The sequence below is a fragment of the Mixophyes fleayi genome, chromosome 3, assembly GCF_038048845.1.
Source record: "Mixophyes fleayi isolate aMixFle1 chromosome 3, aMixFle1.hap1, whole genome shotgun sequence".
Classification (NCBI taxonomy): Eukaryota; Metazoa; Chordata; class Amphibia; order Anura; family Limnodynastidae; genus Mixophyes; species Mixophyes fleayi.
Genome location: NC_134404.1, coordinates 149,225,626 through 149,238,166, shown reverse-complemented (window position 1 = coordinate 149,238,166; position 12,541 = coordinate 149,225,626). Strand labels below are relative to the sequence as shown.

Below are 12,541 nucleotides of genomic sequence, written 5' to 3'. Positions count from 1 at the left end.
TATTTAAAAAATATCTAATAACCACACTATACAGTGATCTCTATAATCAGATACAGATGAATTAATGATATAAAAATTCCATTGACATTCTGCTTGTTCTAATTACTGGTCCAAACGTCTCACCCATATTTCCAGAACTATTTGACTTACATTTCTGTATTACTTAATCAAATGATTGGTGAATTTTGTAATGTGATTCAGTGGAGATTTACTTATCTATATGCAAACACCATTAAAACCTATATAATATATGTAACATAGTAGTAGTACTGGTGTGATAATATCTAACTTATAAACAACATGTATGTTTATTTTTAGTTTAATTTTGTTGGGAAGTTACTTGGACCACGAGGAAACTCTTTAAAGAGATTACAAGAAGAAACTGGTGCAAAAATGTCTATCTTGGGAAAGGGTTCAATGAGAGACAAGACAAAGGTAAGTATGCTTTGTTAATAATAATAATAATAATAATAATAATATATCATGTTTATTGTTGTTTTTATGTTCAGACAATCTGCTTTGTTTATCCATTGGAAAAGGGTATCTTTACACATCATAAAACTAGAAATATAACGTCACATGTTTATGTTTCAATATTTTGCAAAAGTCTGTGTCATCATAATACAGTAATGCGCAGGATTGATGAGATTTATTTGTTTGTAATGAGTCTCCTGTTTAGTATATTTAGTGTTTCTCATTTTTGTCATGTAGAGCACCCATGATGCATGCAGGCTCTAATACGGTGATGAGTTTATTAAAAAAAGCTAAAGATAATAAAAAAAAAACCTGGAATGTGCAGTTATTCTTAGTTGTATGTATCTTATTTATGATTTAAACTGCCTGTTTTTAAATAATTGTACTTGTTGCCACTTTGGAATTTTAAAAAAGGTAATATATTGATATTTGTCATTTAGGTATTATATAAACGTCCAAGTTATCATTTATTGCTAGACACAAATTTCCTCTTGCATGTTAATAGCGAGACAAGCTTCCAAATAGGACTGGCTCTTTAATGAAAACTATTCATGTTCACCTTGTGGGGCCTAGTTATTAAGCTGATTATATAGATATCACCCAGATTTATCAATAAAATCTCACCAGGGAACCTAAAAAAAAAAAGAAAACAATATTTTATTTTAACAAGAAAACATTTTTTTCTATCGGCAATGCCAAGTTGTCTCCATCCTGAGATAGTGATAAGGAGGGCAACGCTGCTGTCCACATTAAATAGGCGTCCTCATGTTGTTTACCTTTATTTGTATATATAAACATCCATATATTAAATTATAAAATGTACAAATGTTTAACAGTCTACATCAGTTGGCAATTCAAAACATACTAATGATCATTTAAGAACACATAAGCATATGCCACTTTGCGATGTTACACGCATCTTCTTGTGCAATTGCATGAGTTCTATAAAATAGCACAGGTATATCTGAGAAGTGCTGCATCACAGCATATATTCAAGGGAGTGCAAATGTTTAAATCTAATGGAAAGAGCTGGGCAGATTAACGGCATTCCTTTATAAATTACTGGCTGAGTGCACTCAATCACCTTATATTGTATCCACTTGCAAAAATTAGATTTAATCTTACAAGATGAGATATTGACATAAAATGTGAAGGGTTGATAAGGCACATTGATAATGGAATTCCTTAGTTAGTAAATATTTGTGCACACAAAGGGATTGCTTTTTTTATAGGTGCTCATTTGGTGCCAATAACTGGAAATTATGCTATACATTCAATTAAACAGCTTTTATACTGACCAGGTGCTGTTGAAATGGGTATGTGTATTTTATATGCATAGGAACATCCAGGCTTTTCCCAAATGCATAGGTACATTCCCAAAAGCAGAATGAAGGCATCCACTTATGTATTTCCTTGGTGGACAGATAGTGGTATTTGCTCAAAACTAAAATGTCAAATCTCGTCTCTGAGAAATATGAGCTGCGCTTAGCATACATTATCAAGAACTTCCCAACAGAGGATGCTAAATTTTTCACCTGCACATCATAAATGACCTCTGTACAGTAGAGTATGCTATTTACTTTAATCAAAGATATATCGGTACCTCGTCATCAAGTAGGAAATGCTTGTTATTTCCTGTAATAATCTCTGGAGCTGATGGAAAGTGTGTAAATCCGACACCAGTGTCAGGGTATAGATCCATCACATACACTATATGGAAGAAAGTATTCAGACGCTTGATCATTACAAAAACAGGGACTGTAATATCATTGTATTCAAATACATATACTAAGTGGAGCTGGTCCCTCTTTGGCAGGGATAACAGCTTCTACTCTTCTTGGAAGGCTTTCGACAAGATGTTGGAGTGTTTCTGTGGGAATTTGTGTCCATTCATTCTGTAGACTATTTATGAGATCAGGCACTGATGTTGGACGAGAGAGCCTGGCTCGCAATCTCCATTCCAGTTCATCCCAAAGGTGTTCAATGGGGTTGAGGTCAGGGCTCTGTGCGGGCCAGTCAAGTTTATTCACACTAAACTCATCAAACCATGTCTTTGTAATCCTTGCTTTGTGCACAGGGGCACAGTTATGTTGGAATAGAGAAGGGCCTTTCCCAAACAATTGCCACAAAGTTGGAAGCATAGCATTGTCATTGTCATAACAATGACTTGGTATGCTGAAGCATTAAGGTTGCCCATCACCGAAGATAAGGGACCTATCCCAAACTCTGAAAAACAGCCCCGTATCATTATCTCTCCTCCACCAAACTTCACAGTTGGCATAATGCAGTCAGGCAGGTAATGTTCTCCTGGCATCTGCCAAACCCTGACTGCCAAACAGAGAATCGTGACTCGTCACTCAGAGTCCAGTGTGGGTGTGGGTGTACACCACTCCATCCGACGCTTGGCATTGGTCTTGGTGATATGAGGTTTGCATGCAGCTGCTCGGCCATTCCATTAACCTCCCGTCATACAGTTTTTGTGCTTACATTAATGCCAGTAGAAATTTGGAACTCTTCAGGTATGGAATCAGCAGAGCATTGGCTACTGTTACGGACCATGCTCCTTAGCATGGTGTGTAAACCCTTGAGAGCTGCGCTACTAATCTTGAATTGGTACTAATTGTCTTCTTTAATACAATATTTTTAAAAGGTGATTTTATTAATCCTAATTTGGTGCAGATAGTCCACATAGTGCGCCATATAGATCTATATTTTTGTTTTTTGGGAAGTTGCATTTGCTTTATAACACAAAGGAGAAACTTGGTAAATACACACAGATTTGTGCACTGGAAAGCAATATAATGGTAATATTAATATTGAGAGACTTGATTCATAGCCCTTTCACCCCTGAGATGCTTAATCACAACCTGAAACCTGGAGAATATATTTAGTTTAGTGTGCAAGCAAAGTTTTGGCATGAGTCTGTACATTTGAACATAGAATGCATGAGTTACAAATATGTAGGGCTTGGAAGAGCTTACTAATTTTGTCTTTCATCGTGTACTTATTTATGAGCATGGTGTACAAGGATGCTTTATAGCAAAAAAATAAACAGATGCATTTTTGCACATTTTAATTGTACTATATAATCTCTTTTTGGAGATATATTAATAAAATGAATTAGTAATAACTGAAATATGCAATAGATATCTCCCAACTGTCCCACCATCCCTTTGGATCAAGACTTTTGTCACAATTGCAGGATATTCAAAATATATGTCTCGCTGATGGGTCTCCTTTTATTGACATGCATATCATTGGTAGATGCTCACAGCATTCAAGAGGTGTTTTGAAGAGAGAATATGGGGCAAGGGGTGGCCTAGTGCTTTAGAAGTGCTATGCATGCCCTGCGGTCACGTGGTGCACCCTTACGTGACATAGCTATACCTCCTTCTTGTGTGCATTCCACTCCAAAGTAGTGGGATAACAAAGTTCAAAGGTAGGAAAACATTAGTAGTTAGTGTATTTTTATATTGCACAAATCTGATTTCAGTCTACTGTAAACTAGTCTAATGTGTGATATGTACTTTTTAAATCTACATAACTGTAGATAGAAAAATGAGATTAATTCTTGTTTTGGTAGATTACACTGAGTAATTAGACATCCAACATCTATCCACTGGATGGATGTACCTACAGAGATGGCCCATACATTTTTTCAGAATCTTCTATTGTCTAACATTTTTTGACAGATATGTATCTATTTAAAATGATATGTATATGCCAATGCATGAAAAACTTGGATTACACTGTTCTATAACATTAACTAGTTTAAGAGAAAAATACTTCATATGGAAAGAAGTGAAGTAAACGTTTAGATACACATTTAAGTGTCTAGATGAGTGTGCTTGTCATAATCTTAGTTTCCGCTTCTGTAATTTCACCTAGACCCTCTAATGATTCTTGACTCAGAATTGCTCAAATTGCTGGTATTTCTGCAGGCTATGCTTCCTTGAACAGATGTTCCAGAAATAACCAGCAAACAGGAAAACATACTGACTTTTTCCAATTTACTTAATATGATTGGATAGGAAATCTCTGAAAAAAACATTCCTGTTCTTGTCTTCAGGATACCTTAGAGGTAAATCTGGTGAAAAACAATTTAAAGCAGGTTGTAAAATTGCCTTGTTTTTTAGAGTCAAGGAAAGTCACTGATGTAATTTTTGTGGCTTAGCAGCAATAGCATTCCGTTAATGAAGTCTGTCTATGCTCCCCTAGACAAAACGATAAAAAAGCTTTATATTCTATGTCTAGTTAGTTTGATACTATACCTGGTGTAAGGAAAATGTAAGGAAAAGCTTATCAAAGTGCATAATACACTCAAAAGTCTATATAAAAGTAAATAAAACAAAATTTTTAAGAATAACTCCATTTTCTAATATATTTTTACAACACCCATCCCCTCCACTATCTAGTAGGACTGCAAAGGCTTCTTCCCCACAACTCTGATTTGCTAATTCCCCCCAAGCTGGTGATCTCTTGTTTCCTTTGACACACTTACACAGTACTATTCACATTTAAACTTTACCAGCTGCTATACCTGGCAATACTACAAGTGGAGTCACTGGGTGGGCGAGCAAATGAATAAGAATAGTAATAGTCCAAGGTGAGGAATTTCTTAGTTCTACTTGTTGGGAGAATGGTGTCTTTTGAAATTGACATCAAATGTAATTGTTACTTCAAGGTCCTGCCTAATATCCATGTTGGAACACTCTTAATTAAGTATATCTTTTATACTCTTCCCCAAAAATACTGCTTATTTGTATCTTATTTATGTCCAGGAATGTAACAATAACTGGTGCAGGGGTGTGGTTGCTACATGGCCCGCAAATGAGGCCCCCAAAATTGTACTTTCCTTAAATAAAGTTACCCTAGTTCGTGCAAAAGCCATCTTTTTAAAAGTGTAAGCCAACATCTAATGTCTCCTTTATACCAGTTTGCTCCTCCCATAAAAAAAAAAACAAAATTTTTGACTCCCAGAATCAATGTTAGATTAAAATACCAATCCTTCTGCATTCCCTTTTATATGGCATGAAATTAAGCACATGACATTACAAAATGGCTTTTGCAATAAATTACCTTTGCTGTATAGTGAACCCTTTCATTCCCCCACATGGTTAATAAAATGCCACTACAATACTAAAGGGGTTAATGCCCAGTGTTGCAGCACCATAAAGGGTTAAGATTTGACTCTATACACTGAGTGTAAAGGATAATTGAAATGCCTAATTTATTGAAGTGTATTTTGTTAAATTCCATGTATGGCACTGGAGTACTGGGAGAAGATTATGCCAGACACTGTAAGCACCATTAGGGTTAGGTCCCAGCTATGTGTGGCAGGTGTAGAAATATATAAGTGTATTATAAATGCATTCATTTTTTAAGGTATTGCCATTTTTGAGACAGCATATTGTTATTTCACATGAACACAGGAAATCACATATTGATTATTTTGTCTAAGGTCAGTGTTACATTTGTCAACAGGAGATTATTCTTGTTTGCATCCTGTGCCTGTGTGACTAGAGAGATAGGGAACCTGCTAATAAGTTGGATAATCACAAATTGCTTTAAATTCTGTTAAACCCAATTTTTAATGAATGTTGACTACATATGATATCCTAGACTTGGAAGTGCCATGCATGGAGGTGGGAAGGTTTACCTTCTGCCAGCATGTGTGTAAGATACTGTATTAAAAGGTGCAACCTAACCCATGTAAAGTGTCTTCCATCTAACCTCTCTGAGATGATCATCAGTACCACAGTCTTATGTGTAACAGTTTTTCTAAGAGCAACTTTTTGCTTGCAAAATCCTGTCTGAAGCCTATTTCCTGCTGCATCCTGTGATCTACAGATAAGAGGTAAACTGTATGTCCTGTGTTGAACCCTGTGTCCCGTATTCAATGGTCTGCCTGCTATTCAGCAGTCCTGATACATAATAATGTCAGAAGAACAGCCATTGTTAACAGTAAAGAGATACTGCAGTACCTAAAGCTAACACCCAAAATTAATCAGTTCCAGGTGCAAGGGATGGCAGTGGCAGTAATTAATCTTCTACAACTAGACTGAAGTTGGCATTAGGGCAATACAATGGTTGTAAAACAGATACAGTGGTTGTAAAACAGATAAGCATGCCAGCACACCTTTTGTGATATCACAGAAGGGAGGTGGGGAGGGGAGGGGGGTGACCAGGAAAGAACAAGGGTTAAAAAGTGCTGACATGATTTCAGAAATTTTCAGTTTTTGGGTATCACTCTTCACTGAGGAATTATCCATACCTTCTAGCCTTTTCCCAAGCAGTAGATTGCATCCAAGTATGTAAGTGCAGTTTTTCTATTTCTGCAGACAAAAAATTTAATTTCGAGAAACAGGCACTAAAATGTACTGTATGTATGTATGTGTATGTATGTATGTATGTATGTATGTATATATGTGTATATATATATATATATATATATATATATATATATATATATATATATATATATATCTATTATATAAATGTCTAGTGGCGTGTGTTAGTCTATCTGTGTGTGTGTGGAAAAAATAAAACCAAGCTGCAGCGCCACCTGCTGGGTGGAGTTATACACTGACCTACTAAATTCTTAGTGTGTGTGGAAAAAAAAATTCAGAAAGGGCTGAAATTTGGTATACTAAGATGTTTTTAATTTGTTAATTTAATTTGTTAATTGTTAAAAGTGTGTATAAAGATTTAAAAAAAATATATATATATTTCTTGAAGGAGAAGTGACAGTTGGGAGTGGTTGGTGGCTGAGGCCTGGGCTATGGCCCAAATGCATGACAAGAACCTTTTTAACACCTTAAGTAGCTTGATTTGACTAGAAGGCATGAGTATCATGCACGGGTTAACTTGTATCTATCTATCTATATATATATATATATATATATATATATATATATATATATATATATATGTGTGTGTGTGTGTATTTTAGATCTTTTACATTATTTCATTGTATATTCTTTAGTTAAGTAGTGTATGAGCGCTGTCATTAACTTTCATGGTTATATTTTCTGTTCCTGTGGTTGGGACCTATAGTGCCACATGACATAATAATAATTAAAAATACTGACACTGTTCAAAAAAATATTTTCATAAAATAAACACTTCCTGACACCCTTTTGTTAATTTATTACCCACCTAAATCCAGGATGGATCCTCTTCAGTCTTCAGTTTTAATCCAATGTAAATTTGAATAGAAACAAACACTTTACCGATAAACACTTTCTCCTTGCAATACACGTTATGCTAATGACATGTTGGGCCGCCTGTCAGTTACTAATCAACACATGAACTTCACTCTGATTGATCATAGCCTCAGAAAGCTGATTTGTAAAAAAAAAATGAATCTTCATGCAACAGATGTATTTAACATAATACCTGAAACAGAAAGTTGTGCGACTGATCAGCACTCACACATTTCCTTTCATTTTCAATTTAATATTATACCATTACCCTTCAGTCCAATTCCTTTATAATAACAGCATATATTTAATTGTGTGCCTAATGAATAAAAATAGAAAAGCAAACATGCAGAAATTAAGTAAGGGACCAACATATGTTAATTATAACAAAAGGTTATAGTGTGCACACAATAGTAAGGGGAAACATGCAATAAGTGCATAAAGAAAGACATTTAAACTTGTTGCATTATTTGTTTCTGCATTAATACTTATCTTCAAATGCAAATATAATCAATACAGTATATTGATGTACAGATGGGAGATCCATATGTGTCACTGTTTTCCCTGTAGATTCATCTTTGGCCAATTGGAAATCTATAATGCTTATTTTCAACATTTTCTATGCATGTATTAACAGGATCAGTTAGTAGGTGGGTTTCTGCAGCTGCTTTTGCAATGAAAAATAAACAAAGACAATTGTTCAATCAGAAAACTTAACTATATGGAGTCCAAATAAATCAAAACATTCTTTATGGTAGCAATTTGCCTATCATTTATTTAATTTGTTTAAAATGTGTTGCCCACTTTAGACATCTCTTTTCCCTAATTACTACTAATTCCCCTCCTGCTGCACTTAGGTGATTTTTTTCTATCTTGGAATCCCCACAATAAGCTTATAACTGGCACTGTTGCCTGCTGTTTTAAAGTTGAGGGAAGTGCATGCAGAATCATGGCAACCTCAATCTTCTATATTGAAGGATGCCAGCTATGGCGACACATTAAAACCCATGTTGGAGGTAGTGTGTGTTAAGCATATTAATTCATTTGATTAGATCAACTACACGTCTCCTCTAACAGAGGTTTAAATTGTTAGGAACCAGTGTGCTTTGTTATCTCTCTCTGTCTGACTTCTGAGCATGTTCAAGTTTGATTCCTGCTCTATGTGATAAATCAACCTTATGGTTAAGTCTTAATGTCGCTGAGCTCCATTGTATTTCACACTACACCACTCACCAGAGTTCACAGTGTTATCATTAGGGGGTCCGAAGCGAAATCCCAACTGAAGAAATTTCGACATTTCTCCTGCCTACATGAAAATGCTGACAAGGTAAATGCAGACATTTCCATTTAACCTACACTGAGAAAATGCTGACCGTGTGATTGCCGGCAATCACAATGCCGACATTAAATGAGCAACGCCTGTGGGTTCGTCAGTTCTGTAGCCGCCAGACCCACCTACACTAAACAGGGCTAAAAAAAAAAATGGAATACAGTACTAAAATTTAAACTACCCCCTCCCACCCAAAATACCCAAAGACTTGACCTGGCATCCGGCAGACCAAGCGGCAATACTGCTGCCAAATCCACAAGCCACCGGCATACAAAGGGTTAAAAAAAGAAATGTGTATCCATGTTCCCCAATCAGATTAACCATAGTGCTGCCAGCCTAGTGCTGGTACTAGCAAAATCAGCTGGACAAAAAGCATGGGGTCCCCCTAATTCTACTACAACCAGTACTAGACTGTGGCAGCCGGGGATGGTAGCACTATAGCAAGGGAACCCACAGCATGCTGTCCCCATTGCCATAATAACACTCAGCCCCAGGCTGATCAGCATGAGGCTGGATTTCCTAGGGAGATAGGGTCGACAACAAATTGCAGGCCCCCTCCTTAGGGGTATCCAGCCCCTTGCTAAAAGCACTAAGGCTCTTCCCACACCCCTGGGTGGTGTTTGTGGGGTAATAAAAATGTTAAAAGTGAGAGAAACTATTTTGAGTTGGTACACTATAGGTCCCATCAAGCCAAGACTGCAATGGCAGCAGGCACTTGGGAAACCACAAGGGCCAGCATGCCCTGGCATCCAGGGCCTGCACCAACCCAAAATTTAAATAAACCTCACTCCTTATTTCAACCATAAAATATATTTATAAATAAAAACCCCAATAATAATTACCACCATCTGGGTTCTTCATCTGTAATCGATCCAATTCTTATAAGCTTTAAACCTCAAAATAAATTACAAAGGTCCTGTAGTTGTCCATAAAAAAAAGTCATAAGAATATTCGAAACATATTGTAAAAAAATCTTCATATCTTGCAGCTTGAAACCATCAAAATACTCCTCTGTGTTACAAGTACCACCGTGGCTCAGTGTTTACATTCGGGCTGTGTCTTGGGATGTCACTTCCTATTTGTTCCAGCTGTCTCCTAGGCAATGGTCGGAACTGTCATAAATCGGGGTCTTAGTCCTGTTTATGCCAATCGGCTGTATCATATCACTGTGCATCTCCCTCACGTCAGAATGCAGCATTCTAAATCCTGGGACAAAGTGTGACTTCTGTCTGCTGCACTGAAGGCTGCCATCTTGGGTGAGACATTTTGCTGCATCCTGCCTATTCTGAGTACCTGATTTCATCCACTAATTAGGTCCCTCTGCAGACTATAATCTTCCTAAACTCAGCTAATTGCCAGTGCAACACTTTTCTAGTTCCTGTTTCCAGCTTACCACTGTTGCTGTTTGTTTGCTGCTTCAATCTGACTGCTGCTGTACAGACTTCGGCCATTAACCTTTCATGTGGATTGAGCTTTATTATGCCTGCTGTTGTACAGACTTTAGCCATTAACCTTTCATGTGGATTCAGCTTCATTATGCCTGCTGTTGTACAGACTTCATCCATTAACCGTTTGTGTGGCTTCAGCTTACTTCTAGCTGTTGCTGTACAGTTTCCAGCTTTCACCCCTCGTGTGGATCCAGCTCTCTTCAGCCTATTCCTCTGACTCACCTACTGGCTATGTGGGGTAGTAGATTACTGCTCTGAGTCTCCAACTTCTGGTGCCATCTCTGTGTCTCTGGGTACCGGCTTCCAGTTCCAGGCTTGACACAAGTTCTGAGTTTCCCGGGGCCAGTTCCAGGCTTATTCAGTGAAGTTCTCTGTCATCTGTTCTGCAAGCTTATGTCAATAACAGCTAGCCTTAACACTCTGTGGCTTGTTTTGTTGTCAAGCATGTTCCAGAGTGATGCATACCTTGCTTCTGTATCCAGAAGCACCCGCTGAATAATGGAAATCAGAAAGACACAAGGACTATTTTTAAGATTTTCCCACTGACAGCATGGGAACTCCCTAGATTATAACTAGAGCTCTATATTCTCCGCTATCAGGGTATGGACCCAGGCTGTATTTGCTGAAGATAAGATAGCTGAAATAGAACCACTCTGTCAGAACACTTCCAAACTCAGAATGCTGACAGTAATCTGAGAGAGTGGATGAAAACTGTAAGTTGAAAATGTTTTTTACAAACAGTGTGCGTGAAGGATGTACAACACAGTTGCAAGCAACACCATGAGCATGAGTTTTGTTAGTAAGCCCTCAAAATTATGCCACAAGGAAGTTTTCAATGAAATGTAGTTTAAGAAGGAACAGAAGGTCACAGAGCGATACGCACCATCATTTAAGCTGTGCAGCGGCATGTATATTCTGTCATTAGTGGAAAGGCATCAGCACATGAATTGTGGATTGCTCTGCAAAAGTCTTATGAGTACTAACAAAGCAAATAAATCTAATAAAGGCAAACCACTGCACAGGTACTATTAGGAATTTGCAAAACTTATTTACAGTGAACCTCAAAATTTGTAGGAAACAAAAGACAGTCGGGATTGTAGTGAATGGAAATTTGCAATTGATAAAGGGCTAATGGCTTTAAAGGACAATAACACATGGATTATTATGGACAGACCAATTGACCGACAAACCATTAAAAATAAATAGGTGTTCTGCATGAAGTTCAAAACTGATAGGTCTCTTGAATGCTATAAAGCCCAAATGGTTGCCAATGGTTACACCAAAAGGTCTGGTATCGACTATGAGTAGATATTCTCGCCAGTAGCATTGTGTCACTTAGTTAACTCAGGAATTATCACTTAATAGTATTAGCGCAATTAAACAGGGAGGCGTGGAGTCTAACACCCCAGGTACCCACGCAAGGAGTTTTGGACTTGGCTGCGTGAAGTGCGCGGGTTGCGGTTCTCCCAGATAGTCACCAGTGCAGTGATGAGAGAATAATAGTCGTACAGTCTAGGAGGGTAGTCAGGAACAAGCAAGGGGTCAAAACCAGAATAAACAGAGCAGTACTAAACCGAATCCACAGGGAAGGTCAATAACAAGCCGAATCAGGAACCAAGTAGTAATAGAACAAACAGGAACGCTGGAACAGGGTGAACCAATACTCTGGCACCCTAATGTTGCCAGAGTGAGGTTTAAATAAAAGGAAGTGCTTCCTGATTGGAGCCTGCGGTCTTGGCGGTCAGAATACAGCTGACCGTCGACAGGCTGAGAATGACAGCGAGATATAGCGCATGCGTGCGCTGTGCTGACAGGACCCGGAAGAACGACCTGTTGCCTAGCAACAGGACGTTCTTCCAGGTTCTTATGAGTGAGAGGAGAGAGTTGTCTGTCTCCGGCACTTATGAGGGGTGCCAGTATCCTCCTCCTCTCTCTCGGGCACAGCCGCAAGATGCTTTAGAAATTTTGCCAATAGACGTGGGCATGAAGGACTTCTTTGTTGATCCACGACCTCTCATCTGGCCCGTAGCCCTTCCAGTGAATCAAAAATTATCAATGAATTCTCCAATAATGTCTCTCCGCACCAG

The 12,541-nt window shown here is 37.8% G+C and overlaps 1 protein-coding gene across 3 annotated transcripts in view; it reads left to right on the top strand.

Moving 5' to 3' along the window:
* The window catches only part of KHDRBS2 (KH RNA binding domain containing, signal transduction associated 2), a 314,320-nt gene that overhangs the window by 145,699 nt on the left and 156,080 nt on the right, over window positions 1–12,541 (top strand). For 2 of the 3 annotated variants that reach the window (XM_075202568.1, XM_075202570.1), the window contains one exon: window positions 319–435. The exons of the other annotated variant lie outside the window; for it this stretch is intronic. In XM_075202568.1, coding sequence (XP_075058669.1) covers window positions 319–435 — 117 coding nt within the window. The remainder of the gene's footprint in view (window positions 1–318; window positions 436–12,541) is intronic. 3 annotated transcript variants of the gene reach the window in all.